This window comes from Bombyx mandarina, chromosome 08 (assembly GCF_030267445.1).
Source record: "Bombyx mandarina strain Sakado chromosome 08, ASM3026744v2".
NCBI classification, from domain to species: Eukaryota; Metazoa; Arthropoda; class Insecta; order Lepidoptera; family Bombycidae; genus Bombyx; species Bombyx mandarina.
In genome coordinates, this window is record NC_143215.1 from 13,820,406 (window position 1) to 13,847,340 (window position 26,935).

Consider the following 26,935-nt stretch of genomic DNA (forward strand, 5'->3'; position numbering starts at 1 on the left):
CACAATATATCCTGCCTGCTTACATGCTTGCCTGCTACAGTTGGTCTTTAATACCTACCGTTTACTAACGCTGCCCGATAGGCAGACCTTGGTGAATGCTTGAAAACTTTTATTCTGTGGAGTTTTTTTAATGCGCTAAGTAAGAATTATTTGTGGCAAATCTTTTTCAAATATTCCACTTGATATTTAAGAAGAAAATAATCTTCAAGCAATAACTTGGGTTTGTTAATTAATGAAAACAAAAGCTTAGTAGCTGACATATTTCTCTATTTATTTATTTGCATTGCTGCTTTGTGACCACTTCGATAAAGCGGCACGACACGAGAACCCTCTCATCGTGGCCGCCGCCGCGCCGGTAACTACATTCCCGATCCTGCGGAAAGAATGGAAAGCAGTCAATGTCGCCCAAAACACGTAATTTCGGATCTTCCCGATCCACTGACGGTGCTTCTAGGTACTTCAAGCACCGGTCACCGTTCTCGTCGAACCCGTCGCTTGCGACGAAGGCTCGACGAGTAAATTAATTCTCAGACACAGCCCACTGAGTTTCTCGCCGGATCTTCTCAGTGGGTCGCGTTTCCGATCCGATGGTAGATTCTGCGAAGCACGGCTCTTGCTAGGGTTCGTGTTAGCAACGTCGTCAGGTTTGAGCCCCGTGAGCTCACCTACTAGTTAAGGTTACGCTGGAATAGCCTCTCAAGGCTACAAGCTTAGGTAGAAAAAAAAAAGCTGCTTTGTGATAGAAATAAACAGGGTGGTGCTATTTACTCATTTGGTAGACAATACGCCCAGCACTAGTAAATGGCGGTTGGCCATCACAGTGTGCTAACAAAATAGAGAAACTACTCCAATGAAGCCATCCATATGTCGTCTTTTGTGGGTCTCTTCTTCACACTGTGAAAAAGTAAGCAGGTAGGTATTAAAAGTTTGTAAAGGTGACAAAAAAAAATGTATTGAGTTATGTCAAACGTGAAAATTTAAATTTAACTAGCAAATTTTTTTAATACATAGTCACCAGTACCAGTCACTTATTAAAATTAATGTTGAACAACAGTGGTGATAAAATATAAATTACTATGTGTGACGTTTATATTTATACTCTGAAGACTTTTCTTACTTAGTATATTAATTCATTACGTATTTGTTTACAAAAATTTTGGAACTCACAACGGATAGTTATATTTAATAAATTTATTTTTATTGATATTTTTGCTATTAACATAATATTATACCAAGAAATGATTCTTTTATTATAATTTAATCCTTTAATTGAACATTTAGCAAACATCGATATGAGCCACAAAATACGATAATATATTGTATTAGTGATGTACATTGAACGATAAAATATCGATCAGATGACATTTACTGAGTTGCCATGAGATAACGTCACTACGCGATGATGAAAGAAAAGCGAATGAAAAAGCAAATGGCCGACTAAAAACGTCGTCCTTAGTCCAGAAAATTAATCCGATGTAATTTTATGAATAATGCGCTCTTCATTTTTATGATTAGCGGAATAGAACTAAATAAAACATAAACATCTAAGATTAATATATATTTGAGCCAACTTTTAGCCTATACTGTACATAATTCAGATAAGAAATTAGTAACCTACTCAGATCAAAGAATTGAGAAATAAATTTTCCTGCCTACTACCGCCGCACGTCCATTTATTTGTAAGGTAAGATTTATTTACTTATGTTTGTTAATTGCCTGTTGAAGTGTATGCTTGTGGATTACTTTTTTTTATTGCTAAATTACTAAAATTGCGATTACCTAAATTTAGAATACAACCATTTTAATTTGCAAAATTTGCAGATTCATTAAGTTTCCCTATGCTAATGCAATTTAATAAATATATGGTAAAGACAACAAGTTACGAATGTCATTTTTAAAATATTGCCCAAATTTAATTGTCTGATATAGGTGGTCCCATAGTACGTAGCTAAACATAGAAACTCACGGTGAACTTACCAAAATGTTGCAAACCTAATTCAGTACTGTCACTAGAACATCGACACTCCTGTTTTGGTTGGCTGTAATATAGTCTTTATGATCTTTCTATGCTCTGAATATAAAAATGCAAAAGTCGACGAAAATCGAGAAGTATTGATTAAAAATACAGGAACAACATATTTTCACAGATGGTGTAATGTAACAGAGCGACGCCGGGCGGGAATCCGCCCTCAAAAAATGGAGCGCAGCTACGATAAGAAACATTCTAAACATCACAAGGACAAGCACAAGAAACGAGGTCACAAGAAACACAGGAGCTCAAGCGGTACCAATGAACAGTCATATGCCACAGTCAATTCAGTTAAACCTCTGGTAGAATATTCTGACGTGAGTTCCGAGGATCTGTCGGCCCCGGAAGCCGGCGAGATCGATAGCGAAACCAGCTCTATTAGCCGGCACATCGCAGATGATCTTGATCGAACGAGAAAGTCCCGTCCCATACGCACTTTTCTCGACAACAAGACGATATCTGTAACGTCTGAACGAGGAATCAATGACTACATTCTTAAACGAGATTCTTCGTCTACAGCATCGAGGAAACGTCACGCACACGAGTATGAACCTGAGAATTACGACGACCTCTCAAGGTTCAAAAAGAAAAAGGATAAACGTAAGAAGGAGAAAAAGAAAAGGAAGAAGAAGTCCAAACATCGGTCAAGGTCTGCAAGCTTAGAAAGCGTATCGCCGGATGATAACGTGCCAGAGGTGATTCCAGCGAGGCCAGCAACTCCACAGCGGTATACGCGCGTGCCTATAAGCGAATGGGAAAAGCCCTCTTCTCCTTTAAGAAATGGCTCCTGTTCTCCTGTGTCGCCTACGACGCCACCGCTTCTGCGCCACGAACCGTCGCCAAGGCATCGCATAACGCATTCTCTTCATCATAATATAATTTCCTACTCACCTCGAGAAAACAGATCTCCTGTTAGGTGAGTTACTTTAATTATTAGAATTGTTTCACTTTATTTATCGTCTGCTTGGAATCATACTTGAATTAATGGTGAGGTAAGAAAATAAGTATATAAATAAATGTAAATAAGTACATAAAATTAATCTTGAATAAAATACTTACTGGGGTAGGACCTCTAATGTATTCGCGTCGGCAGGTACTACCACCCTGCCTATTTCTTCCGTGAAGCAGTAATACGTTTCGGCTTGAAGGGTGGGGCAGCTGTGGTAACTATACTTGAGACCTTAGAACTTATATCTCAAGGTGGGTGGTGCATTTACGTCGTAGATGACTGTGGGCTCTAGTAACCACTTGACACCAGGTGGGCTGTGAGAACGTCCACCCATATGAGCAATAAAAAATAAATGGCTAAATATATTTTCTGCATATATAGACAATTTTGTCCCTGGAAATGCTCCTTAGACCTATGCAAATTTATACCCTAGAAATTTGGTTTTATCATTCAATCATATAATTAATAGCCCCCTCAATATTTATAGTCCCATTTATTCATCCATGATTTAAGAAGTGTTGTGGTACTGAACTATTCTATTGAAAAGTAAAAAGATTATTTTTATTAAATCTAGTATTACGGAAAAATACTGTGCATGAGCTCCCAGAAGCTGTTGATGAAATATATACTAAATTAAATCATAGCTTTGTGATCTTTTTAAAGTTGATATTTTGTGTGTATTGTATATATACCTTAAACATATTTTAATAGAGAAAAATTATAAAAACCAATCTTATTTTTAATCTAAAAGAATGTGCTTTTACTGCAAATTGAACTAAATATTTTAACCTGTTGGTACAACTTTGTATATTAGGCCAAAGTAATAGAAGTTCTTATTGTTATTCATTCTTGATATGTGTTCTTGAAATTTTATTATCTTACATATTGACGGTGATGAAAATTATGTCAAAAGATTCCATTACTTCTCACTACTTAGATACATAAAAGTCATGTTCTTACAAAAAAAATCGTAAAGGTACAGCCTGCTGTACGTATTACTCAGTGTATTACTACGTCAAACTTCTATACAGATTCATTGTTATTAAGTACTAAAAACTATTAAATGGAATGTTCTTCCAAAAGTTGTTAGTTTAGTCACTATGTTTTTATCTTATCATAAGTATAATGCTCTTCGTTTAATTTTGTTTTTGTCTCAGAACAAACTGAATTTTAGACTTCAACTTGATAGCACCATTTTAACAGCATCTCTCATCTTACATATTAAACACTAAAAGTTTGTGAATACAGTAGTCTGTCTTTTAAGAAAGTCTCTTCTAATTTCCTTGTTGAGATAATAATTAATACAAACTGATTAGCATGAACAAGCTCCTGATGGAGCACTGAGAGTGCTCTTGACCTTGATACAGTTAATGTCTTGAATCTGTTATGAGTTGTTTCGTATTTGCGATGAGTTTGTAATTTCAAAGGTTTATTTGTGAACAAACAGATTTCAAATAAAAGTCAACACATGTTCAAGTGCAGTAATAAGAATTGTCATCTCGGAACTGTTCAAATTATTTACTCACAAATGATGATGCTCAGAGTTGGTAGACCCTGTACCCCCATTGTAGTCATTGTCTAATCCTTAATCATAGTTGATGTTGAATTACATTATATATCAAGCAGAAAATATACATGCATAAATATAATTGCTAATAGATTTGGGCCCAAAAATATTAAATATACCTAGTGTTTGTAGTGATATGCTGTTGGGGTTTGTTTTAGCTTCATATAAAGTTTATAATTATGATAAATTTCCAATAGGCGACGTCAGAAATCCACGACGCCACACACACCGGTGGCACCGCCTTATCAAGAGCCAGTGACCATAGACTCTGACACCGAGCAGGACTATGACCGGGGACGTCGAGAATATTGGCACGAGCAGCGAATACCACAGTCGCCCATTATGGTCTCTGGTTAGTGAATTTTTGATTAACCGAACTATCTCGAACCGAAGACCTACTAATGTCTGATTATCGTAAATGTGACACCAATATGTCACAGAATTATTTATGTGACAATAATCTATACAAATAAATAAAATTGGAGTGTCTGTTTGTAATAATAAAATAACCACTTTTTATTAAATGCGTAAGTATGTATACCACAGTACATATACCAACTTTTTTTTTGTCTGTCTTTCTGTTTGTTCCGGCTAATCTCTGTAGCGGCTGGAGCGATTTGACGAGACTCACTGATAGGTAGCTGATGATATAAGGGTAATTTAGGTTACTTTTTTTAGACCATCTTTACCCCGCGGCGTCACCCGCGGTACGACTATAACCGCGGGTAACATCGCGGGACTCAGCTAGTAATATATATAATGATATCCTCAATATTTACAAAAATGAAAAAAATATATAAAGTTTCGCTTGATGCAAACAATTTCTGATTGCTTATGGGATTGGAACATTAGCAATTTTATCTCGCAGCAGTGATGTAAAAGATAAAATATGATCATATTTGACAATCTAGTAGTACATTGAATGTAAGTCTTTTTGTGTGAATACAGTGGGATAAATTTTTATTTTTCGTCAGACTCTCCGGTGCGCGAGTGTCGGTCCCGCGAGTACAGTCCGCGCCGCCACCGCCGCCGCACGCCGCGCCGCCGCCACCGCAGCCGCGAGCGACACCACGTCCGGACCTTACACAGGTTGTTACTTTTTTTTTGTACTGGTGGCCCGGAGGCCTTTCCAGTTTCACCAGGACAGGTGGGCGAGCAAAGGCTCAGCCAAGAGGGGTGGGATTTACTTTATATACTTATAACATACTAGCTTTTGCCCGCGACTTTGACGAGTTACTTTGGCATAACGTAAAATTTTACACAGAAAGTGATAATATTTTTGAATAATAGAATGTTAAGTTATAGTGTGTCAACCTTAAAATATAGACATATTTTATGCTGTCAAAGACTTTTAGAAATTTTATAGGGGAACAATTCTGTCATACATAATTTTAGTGAGACTTTAATCGTTATAATATTGCCTATAGTCTTCCTCAATAAATGGGCTATCTAACACTGAAGAATTTTTCAAACCGGACCAGTAGTTTCTGAGATTTGCGCGTTCAACCAAACAAACAAACTTTTACAGCTTTATTTCAGTATATAGATTAATATCACTTGTACAATGAATGAAATTAAATCTATTTAGATTTGCTGTCCTTGAGAATATAGACCTTTAGAATAAATAGGAAATAATTACAGATCACACAGTCGCAGTTCGTTGAAGCGGCGCCGCTCAGTGTCTCGCGGGCGCCGGCGGGACGACACCGCCTCCCCGCCGCGACACCGCGCCCGACACCGGGACCCCTCGCGGGACAGACACCGGTACACACACTACCATATATATATATATATTAATACGTGAAGCAATAACTTTCCTCCCGATCCACTAACGGTGCTTCTAGGTACTTCAAGCACCGGTCACCGTTCTCGTCGAACCCGTCGCTTGCGACGAAGGGCTCGACGAGTAAATTAACTCCCAGACACAGCCCACTGAGTTTCTCGCCGGATCTTCTCAGTGGGTCGCGTTTCCGATCCGGTGGTAGATTCTGCGAAGCACGGCTCTTGCTAGGGTTCGTGTTAGCAACGTCACCAGGTTTGAGCCCCGTGAGCTCACCTACTAGTTAGGGTTACGCTGGAATATCCTCTCAAGGTTACCAGCTTAGGTAGGGAAAAAAAATAAGCAATAATTTTGTACCCCTTTTTACGAAAATTGCGCGGACGAAGGAGTATGATATTTCCCACACTTATAGAGAATATAGAGGAGTGCACAATGCTAATATTTTTTTTAAATAATGCATAAAAATACACTAAATCAATAAAGAAAACATTACACACACTAACATGTATTTGACACACATAATAATATGTTATACTCATTTGTTTATTGTTAGCCTGTGGTGAAGTTGCGGATAGATTAATATTGATTTATTTAATATTATTTGTCTATAGTGTAGCCTTAGCGAAATCTATGATTATAGAAGTAAATTACACAAGTAAAATCTTTGACAAGAGAACCATAATAATGTTTCTAACTTATAATAATTTAAATTAAATTAATTATAGTCGAATTTCGACTACAGGGCGACCACTAGTACGTATTTATTGTATAAGAGCCCCGACAATCCTACTATACGATTTCGTCGGCTTTCGCGAGGTGTAGACATAAATAAAACTAATTTTATGTAACCATGCCAACCAGCTTAAGACTCACGTTTATTATTTTCATTTCATTTTCTTTAGAAAGATTGTCTTTTACACTGCAGTTGAGCCTTAGCAAAATTCTTATTATCTTGTATTTATGTTTAAGTAACTTTTTAGTAAGAGATTATCGGGGTTCTACTATTGAAAGGCTGTTACCAATCACGCAAATTATTCATTAAATGTCTTATAACTTTGCAGTACCAGGCACGACTCGCCCAGTCCGCCTGCGACTTTACAGAGGAGAATAGACTTTAAGGAAAAGATCAGCGATACCAGTTTATTCGCTGAATTAGTTAAGGACAAGCACAAGAGAGCAAAGGTGAATATATTATAAGTCTTAAGCTGAAGTAGTAACAGTAAAAGTTCGAGCATCTGTAGATCAATCATCAATGACTCTGGTTCAGTGTGACTTTGACGTTACATATAAACTTTATTTAACACTTAATTAGTATTTAGACTGATCCTTTGGAAACAAGTCATTGAACATAATCTTGAACGTTGAATATCGTATTTTCATAAAATTGAATAAAAATATTTATATTTATATCTTTGTACAATCTTATATATTTTTCTATAAGAAATCTGATTTTCCTCCACTGATAAAAGTCTGATTAAATATTCAGACATTCAAAATAAATATAAATATATAAAACGTACAAACTACACAATCATATGATTCAATTTTAAACACAGAATATTGTGTAACTTAAACTAAGTAATCGATGAAAATTTTCAGAAGTTACAAGAAATATTGAACCAAAAGGAGGAAGAGTCTCAAGGTGCAGCGTCAACGGTCACGTCAAATAACCAGGACGTGGTTACTATCGACGAGCTATCCAACAATACCTCTGACAGTCTGTTAAAAGTGAGTCAAAAATGGGAACGGTAGATTGCCGAGTTGCTAATGGTAAACATAATAAACTCTGATAAAAATACAAAATTAAACAAATTATCAAACAAAACGGAGATTGAATGTAATATTTTTTTAATTCTGAAAGGTTTTTATCAGTTTTTATTTGAAGTCACTGTGGTCTAAAAGATTAGCTCCGTGTATTCGTATCAAGTGATGCGATTGTGGCGTTGTTAGAGCAAGTAGGTACTAATTTTTCTAATGAAATATGTACCTTACAACTGTTACTGGCTGCAACAATGAAGGAATAACAGTGTGAAATAAGAATAAAACTTAGTTTCGTAGCAATAAATAAGAAGCAGATTTTTTTTCGAATTTGAAATTTGAAAAAATACAATATGGAATTCGCAGTCGTCGTTGAAAGAAAATGGTGAGGTACCAAAAGAAGTTACGGAAGTGGTCGTCAGTGACGCCCCCGGGATGCTTCAAGGCATCCCCCCGCCGCCCGACGCGTCGCCCCCCGCACTCCCTTCGCCGCCACCCGCCGCCAACGGAGAACAAACGCTCGTTGATCAGGTAATCACAACTAGACAAAGATGAAATTATAATTCGCGTAATCACTGGTGGTAGGAATTCTTGTGAGTCCGCACCACCCTGCATATTTCTGCCGTGAAGCAGTAATGCGTTTCAGTTTGAAGGGTGGGGCAGCCGTTGTAACTATACTGAGACCTTAGAAGTTGTATCTCAAGGTGGGTTGCGCATTTATGTTGTAGTTGTCTATGGGCTCCAGTAAACACTTAACACCAAGTGGGCTGTGAGTTCGTCCACCCATCTAAGCAATAAAAAAAAAACTACATAATGCTTAATTTGACAGCGCACCTTCCAGTTACGGAAACGTCGATTTTAGAATGAAAATCTTTCATTTGAGTTAACATGGCTCTCATCTTTGAACTTAATATTTAACAACTTCAAATCCTTTGGTTGCTATCTGTGTGTTTGCGGACAGAATTACTAAAAGTATTTTCATATGGTTTCAAACGGATTCATTTCGTACACTATGTTAAGGATTTGTGGCATTAAAATCAGATGTTTCTTAAAAGTTATTGTCATTTAAATTTTTTGGAAATTTAATTCCATTATGCTATTAGCTGATATATCGCAACTAACATTATTTAAATGAATATATCTCTTATCTGTCTCTTGCCTTTTAAGCCCAAACCACTGAAGTGAATTTGAGGAAAATTAATTAAAAAGAAATTGCTTGAACCTTGGATTAAACTTCCACTGCACTGTCACATATTTATCATCACATCATAAATAAATCTTAAAATGTAAAACTTTGATGACGATTGACAAGCTTCATAAGTTTATTACTAAAACAATTAATAATTAGTCCTTTTTTTCTACAAATACAAAATATAGTACATAAAATGTAAAATTTGATGTGTCAATACTAATTAAATCTGTTTTCTACCACTGGGTGAACGCAAGGCTAAGTAGTTTATCCGTTCACTCTATTACCATGTAAAATTACAGACCCCCTGCGAATTTTATTCATTTGCATTTTCAGAAGATACCTCTTCCTGCGCCGGTGCCGCCGCCGAAGACGAGCAGCGTGGTGGAGGGAGTGTTCCTAAACAATCAACAACCGGCGCCTAAACATAAGAGCCTCACCAAGCTGCCCATGCCGCCAAACACACAGGTGACTAAAAATCGAACAAAAAAATAAATGAATTAAATTTGCATATCTACTGGTCGACGTGCATCTTTTAACCCTGTACAAATTGGGCAATTGCGCAATTGCGCAATTCTCCCTCGTAGTTACTCTGAAGAATTATCTGCCCTTAGAATAAAACTCCTCCAATAAAATATCTCAATGACTCAAGATAGCGGTATTCAGTGCAAGTAGGATGTGAATATGTCTACCTATCATCAATGCAATAATGGAAGGAAATATTAGTTATGCTTGTTATTTTATATTTATTATGGGTAGGTACCACCATCCTACCTATTTCTGCCGCGAAGCAGTAATGCATTTCGGCTTGAAGGGTGGGGCAGCCGCTGTAACTATACTGAGACCTTAGAACTCATATCTCAAGGTGGTTGACGGCATTTACGTTGTAGATGTCTATGGGCTCCAATAACCACTTAATACCAGGTGGGCTGTGAGCTCGTCCACCGAACCAAGCAATAAAAAATATGCATTGACGTTTTAACTGTTCTTTAAATAATTGTTTTACTGAACTTGCAATTATTTTTTTCTGTTAATGTTCAATACTGCCCATTTACAGGTTGAAGACTTGAAAACGTTGGTGAACGAAAGTCCATTAAGTACGCCTTCACCTAGCCCTGTGAAAAAGCCAGAAAAACCCAAGAGAAGTGGCATTATGAATTTGCCTATGCCACCTGGTAATTAAAATATGTCTAAAATCTAGTTGAACCTTGCAAAGCATTGCACGCTGTCGCGTATTATATTATGTCTATAGTTCTATGTATAAAATTATCAAGCAAAATAATATTCTAATAATTTTATTTTGTTATATTATTCTCAATGTAGAATTTCAATCATATATCACTGTGGAATTGGCCTCTTTTGCTAAACTATGGGGCTTACTAAACTAAGGGATGTTTTATTCGGGAGTTTTTAATTTGTATTATTGTATTATTATACTTATTTTTTTATTTTAAGATGTAGTCATCTGTTACACTGTCATTTGTACTTATAAATTGAGGTGACATGAGTAACATACATTTTTGTGAATTTGTCGATGTTATGAATTGGTGATCACTTTGTTAGTACAATTAATGAAATAAGTAAATACAAAGAACACAATGAAGAGAAATGATAACTAAATGTTACATTACATACAAGTTGTTGGTAAGGTTTATGAGGTGATAACATTACTAAGACTTTGTCACAAAGCAAGTGCTCTGTAAGTGTAGTTATGTTAGCTAGCTACAGTGTGTTCTCTTCATAAGACGATAAAATATAATCAAATATGTTGCGTATTTTTGCAGTGATAACTAGTGCTACAGATGAACTGAGTGGAGACGAGCTGGACGGGTCCACACCGCCGCCTGCCTCACGACACGAACAATACTCGCATGTCTTTAGTTCAAAGAAAAGCAATAAAGATGTGAGTAATGTTCTTGTACCTTCGACTTTAGGGGTATTTTTCTTTCGAGCAATACCGGGCATAATGTAATTCACAATGCTTCACAGTCGAGTTCGAAACTCAAGAGGCCAAAAATATTAAAGCGAAGAGGTTCCAAGATTGTTCCTGTAGCGACGCCCACGCACCACGCCAAAGACTGGGGGGAAAAATGCGTTGATGGCTTCCAGGTAACATTATATATTTTAATATTTTTAGAACAATATCATCGTAAACTATGTCTGTTTAATCTTCATAATATATTGTATTAAACTGTTAACACAATACTCTAGAATAAATCTGGAATAAAAACTTACTATATTCGACCCTACATGCTCAAATCACAGATATTTTTAAACATTTAAGTCTCTAAATCTATTGGTTATTGTTTTTTTTTAAATAATGAATGTCACAGTATTTCACAGCTTTGTTTCTTTTTCATTGCACCATTTTATAAATGTCGACCGTGCACGCAGCAATCACTACATAGTATAAAACAAAGTCGCTTTCTCTGTCCCTATATCCCTATGTATGCTTAAATCTTCACAACTACGCAACGGATTTTGATGCGGTTTTTTTAATAGAGAGATAGAGTGATTGAAGAGGAAGTTTTATATGTATAATAACATCCATTACATAGTGGAGACAACCTGTTTTTTTTGAGGTTTCAATGTGCTTCGCCCCGCAATGTCACCCGCGATACGACAATAACCGCGGGTAACATCGCGGGACTCTGCTATCAATAATAAAATTTAATGTTTCCGAAGCGAAGCGAGGTCGGGTCGCTAGTGTATTCTAAATGACGGGAATTTATATAAAAACAGAATAAATCAACCATAGTAGTAGAGTTCACCATTGAAATCGCTTAATTACAGTAAATTGTCGTGCTTCTTCCAGGTGCTGACACAAATTGGAGAAGGAACATATGGACAAGTTTACAAAGCCAAAGATAAGAACACAGGTCAGTTGGTAGCTTTGAAGAAAGTTCGCCTCGAAAACGAAAAGGAGGGCTTCCCGATCACGGCTGTGAGAGAAATCAAGATTTTAAGGCAATTGAATCACAAGAACATTGTCAATTTACGAGAAATTGTGACTGACAAACAGGATGCTATGGACTTCAGAAAGGTATGTGAATGAAAGGAACTCTACAGCCACTGCCAGGGGCAAATGTGACTGGCGATCTTAAAAACTACATGAATTAAATGCCTATTTTATTTATTGGAATGTAAAGTTTTGTAAATTATTAAAACAATTGATATAGATTCAAAACAGTAGTATTTTTATGACACTTACTAGCTAATGGTATAAGGATGAGCAATAGAAGATGTTATTTTTATCTAATAATTCTTTCAGGATAAAGGCTCATTCTATTTAGTCTTTGAATACATGGACCACGATCTTATGGGTCTTCTGGAGTCAAAAATGGTGGATTTCACAGAGTCTCACAATGCATCTATAATGAGGCAATTGCTGGATGGATTAGCGTACTGTCATCGGAAGAATTTCTTACATCGAGATATTAAATGCAGTAATATACTCATGAATAACAGGTAATTGAATTGTTTAGTATTCCCTTGTGAATATAGGAAAATAATTTATTGCTGTAATTTTTTGAAATAGGTACAATTAATTTAATTTACTTCAATGAAAACACAATGATTTAGCAGAAAGCTTACTTGTTGCACGGTCAAAATTATGATTGATTAATAACAGGATTTGTTATCGCTGATAATTATCATAACAATAACATTGTTGTTGGAGGTATTGATGATAAAGCTACCAAGACAGATAGTACCTTCAGTGATGGAGATATATTTTCATCAATTTTTAGTTAACAAAAAAGGATTTTCATAAACTTTAGCTTTTTGATATGATTGTTTTGTTTTGTTCATGACACTTTAATGTATGATGTAAGTGACTCTGATCATCATAATCAATCTTGGGGTGTGGCTAATGATACCAAATTATTTAATTGTTGTGTGTAAAGTTGTCTTCATTTGATTTAACTCTAAAAAGATCTAAAACGGTATCTGTGTGCTTAGTGCGAATTTTTTAACGTACTCGATAGCGTAAAAGTTTGTATGGAATGGGAGCGTTTGCCTACGTTTGCCGCTAGGGGCGCTGTTCCAACTGCATACAATATTGGGCTAACTTTTACGCTATAGAGAACGTTAAGAAACTCGCACTAAGCACACTGAGCGCTTGAATTAAATATGGCACTTCCGTTTGTACATCAGAGGCGAAGTGAAGCTGGGCGACTTTGGTTTGGCTCGACTGTGGCAGGCGGAGGACAGAGAGAGACCCTACACTAACAAGGTGATAACTTTGTGGTACCGACCACCTGAACTGCTGCTCGGGGAGGAGCGGTATGGACCTGCAGTAGACGTCTGGTCTATGGGCTGTATCCTTGGAGAACTGTTCCTCAAACATCCGCTCTTCCAGGTAAATAAAATATCTAATAATATCTTCATTTTCTCCACCTTATCCCACTAGGTGGGGTCGCCATAGGTAATTTTTTTATTCCATTCTCTTCTATCAGCCGTCATATCAACACTCACTCCTCTCTCTCTCTCATATCGTCATTCACACACTCCACCCATGTCTTCTTTGGTCGACCTCTTCCCCCTCTACCTTGCACTACCATTTCCATACATCTCCTAATCACATGCATCTTCTCTCTACGCATCACATGTTCATACCACGCTATGTATAATGTATATATATGTATATGTATAATGTGTAATAATATAAATCGGAATATTTATGATCACCACCTCATTGTAAAATGTTGATATTTTTTTATTGCTCTATATTAAAAGACAACTCGTGCAACATGGTGCTTATTGGTTACTGGAGCCTAAAGATCACCTTTAGACATGTTGTATTTGTTCGATTCTATTGTATTACATCTGTTACACATTATAATGTCAAATCAGAAAGAGGCAGAACATATTTAATTTATCATGATGTATATAAAGATTTTCGATTTTTGACTTTATATGTATATAAAAAAAAAACTTCAATCTGCAGTAATTGCTCACTCCAATCACTACGATTTATATTACCTAATAATTGATTTTGTTTTTAACAGGCGAGTGTAGAGATGATGCAGTTGGAAATGATTTCCCGGACGTGCGGTACTCCTGTACCGGGAGTGTGGCCTAACGTGGTTAATCTCCCACTGTGGCACACTCTTAGACCCAAACGGTTCCACAAGCGATGTGTTCGGGAACAATTCGCTTTCATGCCCACTCCAGCACTCAACCTGCTCGACAGGATGCTGGAATTGGATCCGGAAAAAAGGATCACCGCAGAAGAGTCGTTGAAGAGTCCTTGGCTTAAGAATATTGTGCCAGATCAGTGAGTTTGTGTTTTTTATTTAATCCTGTTTAGTGTGTACTATATACCACGAAGTTCGGCAGACTCGTAATGTTGCTGGTGCCTACAAATAACTTAACTAAACACTACTGTTGAGTTTAGAGTACCAATGTAGAAATATATATTTAGAACAGATATAGAATATAGTCACATTTGCTAAACAATGATGACAATCATGGTCGTCTAGTGTATTGCAAATAGCATAAGTGGCAAATGTTAAGTTTATATATAATCCTAGTGTAAATATTAAAAAATTGACTAAATGCTTTTTTTTTTCATGTAATTTGATAGGAATGTAATTTAATAATTAAAATTATTTTGTAATTTATTTAGTACACATAAAGTTACTAACCTTTTTTTTTCTACTTAAGCTGATGATCTTAAGAGACCATATCAGCGTCAGGCGATAGTAACCTAGTGTAGCGTTATTACTGAGGGATAATAAAACATTACCCAGTTACTAAAATTATAAATAATTCACAGAATGCCTCCGCCGGAGCTACCCACGTGGCAGGACTGTCATGAGCTGTGGTCGAAACAGCGGCGCAGGCAACAGAGAGAAGAACAACAAGGAAAGAAGCCTTACTTCTCGGAAGACAGCAAGTCCAATGATCAGACAGATTTCAAAACAGACGGGTTCAAACCGTCTGAGCCTCCGCCCGATGTTGTTGGACAAGTGAAATAGTACTCGGACACAGTGATCGGAAGTTATTTCGTTCACGGATTCTTCTGCGACATTGCTAGTGAAGTGAAGTTTGGTGCTTTAAGTGAAATGCGGACGTGTTTAACGACTGTTCAGTAGTTGAGCTTCGGACGAGAGGTGAGGAGCAATGGCTGTGGCCGCGCACTCGAGTGGCATTCAAGGAATAATAGGGTTACTTGACGCGCATTCGTAGTCTTAACACGAGATCTCCGACTTTTCTTTATAGTGTTTTAAATAATGTTAACCACTTTCAATGACTGTCTGTGTTTATGGATATTACCTGAATATTTATTTGAGTTTAAAATGTTATGAATCCATGCATTCCAATATTGCGTTTGTTAATGTGACTTCATATATAATATTCATCACAATTGTGTTGTTATTTGATGATAAAATGTTAGGGGCCATTCTATGCTCGAGGAAGATTTAAATTGAGCAATATCACCATTATGTTTTCTTAAGCGATTATTAGCGGCGTGATCGTCGTTCTAAATGTAAATACCACGATGTTATCAGCCTGAGTGAACTGCGTGCCTTTTTAATGTTAGTAATGAAAGCGTTTGTTTCCTAACCCTATTGTTCTAAATAATTTTAGTGATGAATATTTAGATAATTAATCAATTGGCCTCAAATGTGTACGCGTGTATGTTTTTAATAATTTATGAAAGCGTACCAAATTAATATAATTTTTTTAATTTAATATAATAAAAACCAAAGTATTGCATTATGCATTTTATCTCGGGAGCCGTTTCTGAGAACTTTTGACACATCACTAATAAGAACATTTTGATTACTTTTTATTTAACTGATCATGAAATCAAAATTCTCTACATCTCAGCCCAGGTCAGTCTCAAATTTTAGTCTGTAATTTTTAACAAAGAGAAGGAATTCGATCCGGGCATATTTTTTAATGATTATGTGTGTGATTAAATGAAGTAAAGATCATTTTGAAATGTAAGGGACAAAGGGAAAGCATTAAAAACTTTAAAAAACAATATTTGTTAAAAATACTATTAAATTATACGAATGAGAATCATTTGGATTCGGATTTTGTGAATTTATAAAAAAATACATTTAATATCACAATTTAACTATCTCGAAATATTAAAATTTGGCTTATTTCTAAATAACTTTAATGTTTTTAATGTGTAAAGTGCAATATTTTTTGTCTACGGTTATGACATTCCGTTTCCGTACAAGAAGGCCAAAGAGATTTATTTGCACTTGATTTAGTTCTGTATGTTTCTTAGCTCAATTAGTATTATTTTAATCTCAGCCTTGCATTTTAAATTCTCAGTGAAAACTATTCAAGCATCGTTTTTTTCGTGCGATCACTAGATGATATCTTTGTATCCTATTAGTTATAGTTAATGAAATTTATGATATACTTGATGTCCATTAGTTTTATTTATATATTTAACATAGATAATGTATGTGTGTCGTTCGTAAGATTGTCAGGGTAAAAGACATTTTGGCGTTAGCCAATTAGAGAAATGTTAGGTTTTTCATAATAGAAATTCTATTCTTATGGGGAAGATTATGTACTGTGCTGTAATTTTAGTTTGTTAATCGAATTTTGTTAGGTCGTGAATACAACAGGTTGTGTTCAAAAAGCGGTAAAGGTTAATTTAACTCTGTGCCAAAATTATGCTGAAGTTCTACTTACAGCTTCTGTCAAAAGTTCTAGTGGCGGCGCCCGCGCTCGTCGAGCGAAATGAACTGTAAAACTCATGTGCATAAATATTTTGTAGTTAATTGTAAATATTATAATAAAGAATAACGTATGTATGTAATCTAGTTTAATTTCTCTGAATAAGAACAATGTTTATTTTTCATTTGCTGAACATTTTTGTTTAATGTAAATTTCTTGTACAGTATGCAAAGTCAAATATAATAGTTAAATGGTTAATAACTTGTAAATAATAGGAGACCTGATGTTAGTGCTGTAAGTTTTTTACTCTATATCAGTATGGTAAATAAATCGTTTATTGATAATGTCCCAGTTGCTTTCATTTTCTTAGACAAGGTAAGTTAAATCACGCAGGTGGAACCACCATGATCCTGTGCCTACCACAATTCTGTCCTGTAATGAAATGTAGCTATCGACTTCTCTCTTCTTAAACTCAGTAACTAGATAAAGTAATAAAACAAAAAATTATTTCAAAAATAAATTTAATTATAAAAATGACTACAAAGGAACTGGCTTACAATACAATAAGGCACGTACGCGCCTATCTTTCGTTTATTTCATATGGCCTCTGGAGTTACATGGCTGGTAATATGTGTACGCATTGAGATGGTAGTAATGGTATTTTGGTCGATATTTGCAGCATTGAATGTAAAAAAATAATCTTAATAACAAAATTTAAACTACCGTCTGAATTTTCTGGAAACTTAAGGAAAAATTTGTACACAGCATCGTACAAGACATATTGAGTAAAAAGTTTTTGTACCACAAATATACCTCACAAAAAAAATCACGTTTAGTTGTATGTCTGTAGTCCGAATTTATAACACAAACACGATTTTCACAATTGTTTATAATAAAGAAATTTGCATAATCTGTTTACAACAGATGTGTACAAATCTTTGATAAAAATGATAGAAACGTTTGACAATTGACATTGTTTACAGAATCTCAGCATTGTCAAATTTATCTATTCGCGCGGGAAAAGACATGTCACGCTGTCGAAATTTTGAAAAATTAAATAAAAAAAAACGCTCAAGTTAAATGTTATTTAGTGATCGCACTAACTTGCACAGTTTGATAGCTCGAAATACCTAGCTGCTAGATATCGGATGAAACAAGATAATAACCAAAGCGACGACCGGATAGTAAATTCTCAAATGATTAATTAGTCTAATTGTTTGACATGTAATTTTACTAACAGACATATCAATTAGTTAAGGTCTCGTGAAACCGTTTCCCGCCAAAACACTGCTTTGGCCATTTTCCTCCAGAATTAACATAAAATATTTAGAAGTATCGATTATCCTCGATTCTAACATTTTCTTCATTAACTTTTAGGCACCATCGATTCAGCGTACTTTACAATACGTACAATACAAACTTTACTATTTTAAACTAGATTAAACAAACAAAATCACAATATTTATTTTGAAATGTTCTAAACAAGAGACCTAAGTACTTTGTACGATTCATTAAATAAAAATATAAAGGTTGTGTGTTTGAAATCACAATGTAAACAATTCAATGAACTTAAAATTAAATAATGAAATAATAATTTAATACAATTCAATCCAAATTATATGATTGTTCATAATTATTATTTTATAAGCTTATAATTATATAACTTTAATACAAACAAAAAAGGTTGACTCTGCATTAAAATTCAATAGATAGTTTTACATAAATAATTGAATCGCAATATTTAAATTAATAATTAAAGGATAATATTATTTTCACGTTTTATAAAATTGTATTTATTTTCGTTGTTTTGATCATATCGAAGAGTTGTTGATTGCTATGCTGTCTTCTAAGGAGTCGCCACCTGCAGTATCATCAAGAGATATTAGAGAGTGACCACATATGGTTTGATGGGGTGGAGCACCCGTTTTAGAGAGAGAGAGAGAGAGAGAATATACTTTATTGCACACCAACACAATTTACATTTAAAAAAAACAGTCAAAAAGCACGTATGTACAATAGGCGGTCTTATCGCTAAAAGCGATCTCTTCCAGATAACCGTTGAATTTACAGAAATTCTGTGAAATATAAAAATATAGCAGGTATGTTGCGGTGTACCATAGACAATAAATTATTATAGAAAATATATACATATAATAAACAGATATATACCGAGTAAGTTATATTGAAAGAATAAGACTTAAAACTCATGCCTCAAGTACACAAAGTGAACAGTGAGCTAGTCCACCAATCATAGCAATAAAAAAATCGATCTCTTGTGATGGCGCAATGCTTGGATGTCAATCAGAACGAATTGAACCACTTAGTATTGGAGTGTGACATTTTCAGTAGAAGGCGATGATTAACCAATCCAACTGGGCAGGAAGATGGACGCCGGAGACAGGGTAAATATGAAAATTGAGGAGCTTTTGTTACAGCCGAATATAATCGGCATGGGCTTTTCTAAAAAGCGGAAATATTAGACATTTTTTTCTGTTAATCTGTTTCATCAGATGAATGTGACCAGTCAGGGTAGCTTTGATTCGATGTCATCGGGCTCACGGCTCACGGCTGAGCATTAATCTCGCGGCTAAGCTCTGTTCCGGGTCTGTGAGCCAGTAGTCGCATACAGTGAGGAGTGTAATGCGTAACCGGTACCGTGGCAGATCCTGTAGACCGAATGGTAAACAGTCGACGTCGCCCTAAATACGTCATTACGGATCCTCCCGATCCACTAACGGTGCTTTTAGGTACCACAAGCACCGGTCACCGTTCTCGTCGAACCTGTTGCTGGCGACGAAGGGCTCGACTAGTGAATTAACCCATAGACACAGCCCACTGAGTTTCTCGCCGGATCTTCTCAGTGGGTCGCGTTTCCGATCCGGTGGTAGATTCTGCGAAGCACTGCTCTTGCTAGGGTCAGTGTAAGTACCACTCCGGTTTGAGCCCCGTGAGCCCACCTACTAGTTAAGATTACGCTGAAATAGCCCCTCAAGGCCGGGTCGTGAGCTCGTCGCGTCATCTCAAGTCAGCAGCGGGACTTACCACGAGCAGGTTCCCGCTCTTGGCGCGCTGTATGGCGGGCTGGGTGCCCTTCGTCACCTCGATGGTCCCGCCCTGCTTGCCGTTGACCAGGGAGTGCGCGATGCTGGAACACATTAATTCGCTTACGTACAACCCTAAATAAATCGTCAGGCTTGAGCCCCGTGAGCTCACCTACTTGTCAGGGTTATGTTGAAATGACAATGGAATTAAGAATTACTGTAGGGTGTAGGTTAGTGGTAAGGTGCTGGACTGATTAAGTGAAAATCTTTACTAAAACCCCATTTAATGCTTAAAGCTGTCAAGGTAAACAAGGATGCCATATGACCACAACTGCTCTGCTAAGAGTATGATGATGCATTAAGAGCTGCCAAGGGCAGGTACTATGCTTGCCACGAATCAGTTCAGCTATTATAATTTAATTGAAACTTCATGTCTCAAAGTGGATGGTGATGTCCATGGACCTCAGCGGTAGGCAGCGGCTTGGCTCTGCCCCTGGCATTGCTGAAGTCCATGGGCGACGGTAACCACTCACCATCAGGTGGGCCGTATGCCCGTCTGCCTACATAGGCGATAAAAAAAAAAACTCAGTTTCTATTTAGCAGCGAGAGCTTGTTTACACGTCTAGCGTGTTAAGAAAACTTGGAAAAACGGTTATAAGCTTGAAAAAATTTATGAAGTAATTGAAATAGAGTTGTTAGAGCTGGTATGACTGTTGACCACACTGTACAAAAGTGCGCTGTCAGTGGCAAAGACAAAACTGTATTTTTTTGTTTACTAACAATGCTCTTAATCAGTGAATGGCTCAAATCTCATTAATATAAAAAAAAAAAATGTGTGTATGTAAATGGGTCACTTCAATATGTCACGTGCAGGAGAAAAAAAATGCAATGAATCTTAATCTTTAAACATCATTAGTTAAGGTCGAATTTTCTTAATGTTTGATAGATTCTTATTTAGAGCGTGGGATATTATTTATTTAATAAACCATTTTAATTTGTTTTCTTTTTATGATGTTCTCAAAAACTCATAGTCCGTTATAGTCCGATATTGGCACATATAAGAAAAATAAAAGTATTTTAGGCGGCCCACTCACGTCCTGGTGTCGACTATCTCAATGAGCTCCGGCTTCTTGGTGTAGTCCGTCACGATGGTCAGGGCCTCGATGAGATGCGTCACGGATATGATCAGATCTCCCTGGTGGAATGTTCAAGTGAATAATACTTTTAAATACCACGTCTCGACAAAAAGGTCAAGTTCAAAAGTAAGTCAATATTTTGAAGTGAAAACTTATTTAGCATTGTTGTGATTTGAAAGTCGATGAAACGAAAAAGCGACAGTAGAAAGAGACGGACACATACATTTTTAAGCTTTAACGTGGAAGAAAATGAGATAGGAAGAATTATAGTGTTTTTTTAATACAGCGCCATCTATGAGATGGTTTATTAATAATGTTTATGAAATCTATTGTTATTATTTTTAATTTAGGATAATACTTGAAGTTAAGATTTTAATTCACAGAGGGCGTTAGCTCATACTATAAAAGTTGATGATTTGCAATTATGTACCTACTAAGGACAAAATTTTACATACATAATATACATAAGATAATTGTATTTTAATTTTTGAAGGTTTCACTTCTATCACGTGTGAATTGCACACATGTTTTTGTTTTAGTAATATTGATTCCTTTGGATTTAAATATTATCGTATTGACATCGGCATCTGATGGTTGGACTAATTTTGAAGTTAATCAGACGTTTTGAAGTTTGGGGAAATTACGTTGAAAGACGCACGCATCAAGGACCAAGGATACAACAATAATAATACAATAATATTAACTTCGCTCTAATATTCTGACCGATATCAAACAAGAATCAAAAAGATGAAACCGATTAGCTTATTAGCTTAGTGTTCTTTTTTATTTTTTAAACTACCTACATTATTGAAACATAACGAGGGGTGAAAGGTTATTTGGCTTAAGCGATGTTTCGGTTATTATAACGCGATATTTATCTGCGTAATTAAAGGGCTGTTTTATTTGTTACTAGCCGACCCGGCAGACTTCGTAGCGCCTCAATCGATAAATAAAAGACACATCAAGGGGACACATCAAAGGAAAAACAAAATTGTTTGTTTTTATATAATTCCGAGCTTTTTTATATTTTTTCAACTTTCAAACCTCCCCTGGACTTCCACGAATAATTCAAGACCAAAATTAGCCAAATCGGTCCAGCCGTTGTCGAGTTTTAGCGAGACTAACGAACAGCAATTCATTTTTATATATAGAGATTAGCATTAACGATTCGATGTTTTTAATTAAACTGTAGTCGTCGTGGCCTAACGGATAAGACGTCCGGTGCATTCGTGTTGAAGCGATGCACCGGTGTTCGAATCCCGCAGGCGGGTACCAATTTTTCTAATGAAATACGTACTCCACAAATGTTCACGATTGACTTCCACGGTGAAGGAATAACATCGTGTAATAAAAATGAAACCCGCAAAATTATAATTTGCGTAATTAGTGGTGGTAGGACCTCTTGTGAGTCCGCACGGGTAGGTACCACCAGCCTGCCTATTTCTGCCGTGAAGCAGTAATGCGTTTCGGTTTGAAGGGTCGGGCAGCCGTTGTAACTATACTTGAGACCTTAGAACTTATATCTCAAGGTGGGTGGCGCATTTACGTTGTGGATGTCACACAGCTCACAGCCCACCTGGTGTTAACACCAGGTGGGCTGTGAGCTCGTCCACTCATCTAAGCAATAAAAAAAAAACTTCAATTAAGTTTACTCCATTCAAATAGCTGATGATGTCTTTGTTATATTTTTTCCAAATATTAAACTCTAAATGGGTCAAATGTAATGTTGCAAAAATGTCGTTTAAACCAAACAGGCTTGCATCCGTCGATGTATTATTATTAGTGGTCGGAGTAGGTAGATTGATTTAAGGTCGTTGACGTCAAACGTAGAGGACAATATGGATATGCCTCCAAAATACTGGAACTTCTTCATATTTATTGTGATATTTGTTCCGGAATTTTGAAATTAGCATGAATCTGTGTTATCTGTATTAATCTACGCTATCAGTGCTAGCTAAAGGTGAAATAAATCAGTATTTTATTTTATACAAAAACATCTTGGAATAGTTACACCGTATTTTGTCCCTTTCTGTTGAATTAGAAGTGACGCTTGTCAGTATGAGACAAAACTTAGACAGGGCTTTTTGTTACTTTATCTCATAAATATAGAAATTTTATCCGATGAGGATTAAACTTTTTTTTCAATTAAATAAATAATCATAATGGATAAAATGGCATGTCCATATAATAATATAGACGTGGAGCGCGACCTCAAAAATATCGGCGTCAAGAACTGGAAGGAGAAAGCCCTGAACAGAGCAGTCTGGAGAGACATACTGGACCAGGCTAAGGCCCACCCTGGGCTGTAAGGCCTAAAATGATGATGATGATGATATTATAATATCTTGACGCAAGTATATAAAATCAATCTACCTACTCCGACCACTGGTTATTAAGGTACCTTGTCCTTCTTGAGGTCGCGCGGCACCTTGACCAGCAGCAGCGAGTCAGACTCGTTGGTGACGACGACGGTGAGGCGGTCCAGCGGCAGCCGGTGCTTGAGCCGGAACGTGCGGCGCCCGCCCGCGTCCAGCACGTACAGCGCCGCGCGGGACGCCAGCAGGCCGCGCGCGCGCGCCTTGTAGCCGCGCCGGTCGTACTTCACCGCCTCGCACGAGTACTGCGGGCACAGAGTAGTCACGCGCCGCCCCCCGGACCGAGCGCACTAGTGCACGAGCACTGCGGGCACAGAGTAGTCACGCGCCGCCCCCCCGGACCGAGCGCACTAGTGCACGAGCACTGCGGGCACAGAAGAGTAGTCACGCGCCGCCCCCCCGGACCGAGCGCACTAGTGCACGAGCACTGCGGGCACAGAGTAGTCACGCGCCGCCCCCCCGGACCGAGCGCACTAGTGCACGAGCACTGCGGGCACAGAGTAGTCACGCGCCGCCCCCCCGGACCGAGCGCACTAGTGCACGAGCACTGCGGGCACAGAGTAGTCACGCGCCGCCCCCCCGGACCGAGCGCACTAGTGCACGAGCACTGCGGGCACAGAAGAGTAGTCACGCGCCGCCCCCCCGGACCGAGCGCACTAGTGCACGAGCACTGCGGGCACAGAGTAGTCACGCGCCGCCCCCCCGGACCGAGCGCACTAGTGCACGAGCACTGCGGGCACAGAGTAGTCACGCGCCGCCCCCCCGGACCGAGCGCACTAGTGCACGAGCACTGCGGGCACAGAGTAGTCACGCGCCGCCCCCCCGGACCGAGCGCACTAGTGCACGAGCACTGCGGGCACAGAGTAGTCACGCGCCGCCCCCCCGGACCGAGCGCACTAGTGCACGAGCACTGCGGGCACAGAAGAGTAGTCACGCGCCGCCCCCCCGGACCGAGCGCACTAGTGCACGAGCACTGCGGGCACAGAGTAGTCACGCGCCGCCCCCCCGGACCGAGCGCACTAGTGCACGAGCACTGCGGGCACAGAGTAGTCACGCGCCGCCCCCCCGGACCGAGCGCACTAGTGCACGAGCACTGCGGGCACAGAGTAGTCACGCGCCGCCCCCCCGGACCGAGCGCACTAGTGCACGAGCACTGCGGGCACAGAGTAGTCACGCGCCGCCCCCCCGGACCGAGCGCACTAGTGCACGAGCACTGCGGGCACAGAGTAGTCACGCGCCGCCCCCCCGGACCGAGCGCACTAGTGCACGAGCACTGCGGGCACAGAGTAGTCACGCGCCGCCCCCCCGGACCGAGCGCACTAGTGCACGAGCACTGCGGGCACAGAGTAGTCACGCGCCGCCCCCCCGGACCGAGCGCACTAGTGCACGAGCACTGCGGGCACAGAGTAGTCACGCGCCGCCCCCCCGGACCGAGCGCACTAGTGCACGAGCACTGCGGGCACAGAGTAGTCACGCGCCGCCCCCCGGACCGAGCGCACTAGTGCACGAGCACTGCGGGCACAGAGTAGTCACGCGCCGCCCCCCCGGACCGAGCGCACTAGTGCACGAGCACTGCGGGCACAGAGTAGTCACGCGCCGCCCCCCCGGACCGAGCGCACTAGTGCACGAGCACTGCGGGCACAGAGTAGTCACGCGCCGCCCCCCCGGACCGAGCGCACTAGTGCACGAGCACTGCGGGCACAGAGTAGTCACGCGCCGCCCCCCCGGACCGAGCGCACTAGTGCACGAGCACTGCGGGCACAGAGTAGTCACGCGCCGCCCCCCCGGACCGAGCGCACTAGTGCACGAGCACTGCGGGCACAGAGTAGTCACGCGCCGCCCCCCCGGACCGAGCGCACTAGTGCACGAGCACTGCGGGCACAGAGTAGTCACGCGCCGCCCCCCCGGACCGAGCGCACTAGTGCACGAGCACTGCGGGCACAGAGTAGTCACGCGCCGCCCCCCCGGACCGAGCGCACTAGTGCACGAGCACTGCGGGCACAGAGTAGTCACGCGCCGCCCCCCCGGACCGAGCGCACTAGTGCACGAGCACTGCGGGCACAGAGTAGTCACGCGCCGCCCCCCCGGACCGAGCGCACTAGCGCACGAGCACTGCGGGCACAGAGTAGTCACGCGCCGCACATCGGTGGGGGGCGTAGTGTGCCTGTATCGGCAGTGATGCGGTCCGGTTTGAAGGGTGAGACAGCCGTCATGCAATTGATACTTCGATGCACAAGTCTATGGTGGCATCCCTACGTCGACAGATGCAGGCGTGTCGTCACTTACGATGAGTTCCTCGCCGCTCGGCCAGGCCGGCGACGCCATGAAGGTGTCCCTCAAGGTCCTGTGTTCGGGACTCATGCGGTCGTTCACGAACCTCTCCCCGACGCTGCTGAGGTAGCTGTTCTTTTTACCTAAAACATACTCAGTTGATACATATGATGAACTCGCATGTAACGCGTCTTCAATTGCGTTACATCTTCCCAGAAGAAAAGTTGGTTTTGTAACTCTCTGGTCCCTACTAGCCGGTATTTAGATCTGTTTGTACGCAAATAAGTGAGTAACCACATTGTTGCATTAATTGAAGAAGATATTCCCAGCGTTGCCTTGGTTATTACATTTAAAAGAATGCATCAGAGTATGTCTTAATCGAGGCTATAGGCTATCATTGTCACATTCCTGATTGATCTTAGCGGTGTTTTATCAATGTGACTATCATTTTGCCTATTTCTGTCGCGAAACAGTAGCTGTTTGAGCCGATATATTATGATGGGCCTTACGTCACGATGCCCATGGACTCCAGTGCTCGTTCAAAGAAGCCTTCGAACTATTCGCCTATATAAAAATATGTGAAAAAATATGAGTGAAGATTGTGATTGGCATTGGTAACTCGTCTTTTTATCTAATCTTAATTAATCTGATAATATTTAGTGATGACCGTATTCACTACATTTTTACAATTCCTAGAATTTTAAAATAGATAATCCGCCATTATTACTAGTTTCGATTTGAAGGAACACCGAATTGATAAAATGATAAATCGCTATTCCCACCAAACATACATAAAGAAAACTAAATTGTTGCCATAAGAAAAAAAAAGTCAAAAAAATTAAACTTCGTATCGAACTTACCCTTAAATATTTTTTCGGCCAAGACCTTCAGCTCAAACTGCTTCTTATCGTCAGGAGACAGGGCCAGCCTGTACTTCCTGGCGAGGTGGGCGCGGTGCAGGCGACGGAGCTCCTCGGAGGCCTCTCGGCAGGTGGAGGGGCACGGCGGCCACGACAGGTCCAGCAGCTTGGTTGGGAGCTGCGCCGAGAGACGCTTCAGCCAGTGCACCTTGGCGACGCCGAGGAAGCGCCGGTTTTCTGGCGTCTCCGGACCGTTGCGAGTGATGAAGCCTAGCGGGTTGTGTTCCGTTACAAGCTCTGATAGAACTAACAGTTACAATAGCAGGGGGC

General features: G+C 39.4%; 2 protein-coding genes across 5 annotated transcripts in view; one reads left to right on the plus strand and one right to left on the minus strand.

Moving 5' to 3' along the window:
- Positions 1–1,404: 1,404 nt before the first annotated feature.
- On the plus strand, positions 1,405–17,270 carry Cdk12 (Cyclin-dependent kinase 12). Of its 2 annotated transcripts, XM_089729263.1 has the most exons (18): positions 1,413–1,684; positions 2,148–2,284; positions 2,549–2,945; positions 4,743–4,897; positions 5,520–5,634; positions 6,187–6,309; positions 7,387–7,507; positions 7,925–8,053; positions 8,450–8,614; positions 9,609–9,740; positions 10,330–10,447; positions 11,057–11,175; positions 11,262–11,381; positions 12,088–12,315; positions 12,544–12,740; positions 13,428–13,632; positions 14,282–14,550; positions 15,052–17,270. In XM_089729263.1, exons 2-18 carry the CDS (start codon positions 2,197–2,199, stop codon positions 15,251–15,253), a joined length of 2,883 nt encoding a protein of 960 aa, XP_089585389.1. In that variant the 5' UTR covers positions 1,413–1,684; positions 2,148–2,196; the 3' UTR covers positions 15,254–17,270. The 2 variants fall into 2 exon arrangements, with proteins under 2 accessions (XP_089585388.1, XP_089585389.1); XM_089729262.1 differs by having other exon boundaries at positions 1,405–1,684; positions 2,148–2,945.
- Positions 17,271–17,426: 156 nt separating this feature from the next.
- The window catches only part of Myo61F (unconventional myosin 61F), a 72,747-nt gene continuing 63,238 nt past the window's right edge, over positions 17,427–26,935 (minus strand). For all 3 annotated transcript variants that reach the window (XM_089729260.1, XM_089729261.1, XM_028180128.2), the window contains 6 exons: positions 26,606–26,875; positions 25,761–25,888; positions 23,501–23,719; positions 21,058–21,158; positions 19,965–20,067; positions 17,427–18,783 (listed from right to left, as the gene is read on the minus strand). In XM_089729260.1, coding sequence (XP_089585386.1) covers positions 18,769–18,783; positions 19,965–20,067; positions 21,058–21,158; positions 23,501–23,719; positions 25,761–25,888; positions 26,606–26,875 — 836 coding nt within the window. In that variant the 3' untranslated portion in view covers positions 17,427–18,768. The remainder of the gene's footprint in view (positions 18,784–19,964; positions 20,068–21,057; positions 21,159–23,500; positions 23,720–25,760; positions 25,889–26,605; positions 26,876–26,935) is intronic.

Excerpts from the sequence above, each read along its gene's own strand:
- Cdk12 (XM_089729262.1), top strand. The coding sequence starts at position 2,197 with ATGGAGCGCAGCTACGATAAGAAACATTCTAAACATCACAAGGACAAG. Across the intron at positions 5,635-6,186 it reads CACGTCCGGACCTTACACAG|ATCACACAGTCGCAGTTCGT; the intron begins GTTGTTACTTTT and ends AAATAATTACAG. Across the intron at positions 11,382-12,087 it reads AATGCGTTGATGGCTTCCAG|GTGCTGACACAAATTGGAGA; the intron begins GTAACATTATAT and ends TGCTTCTTCCAG.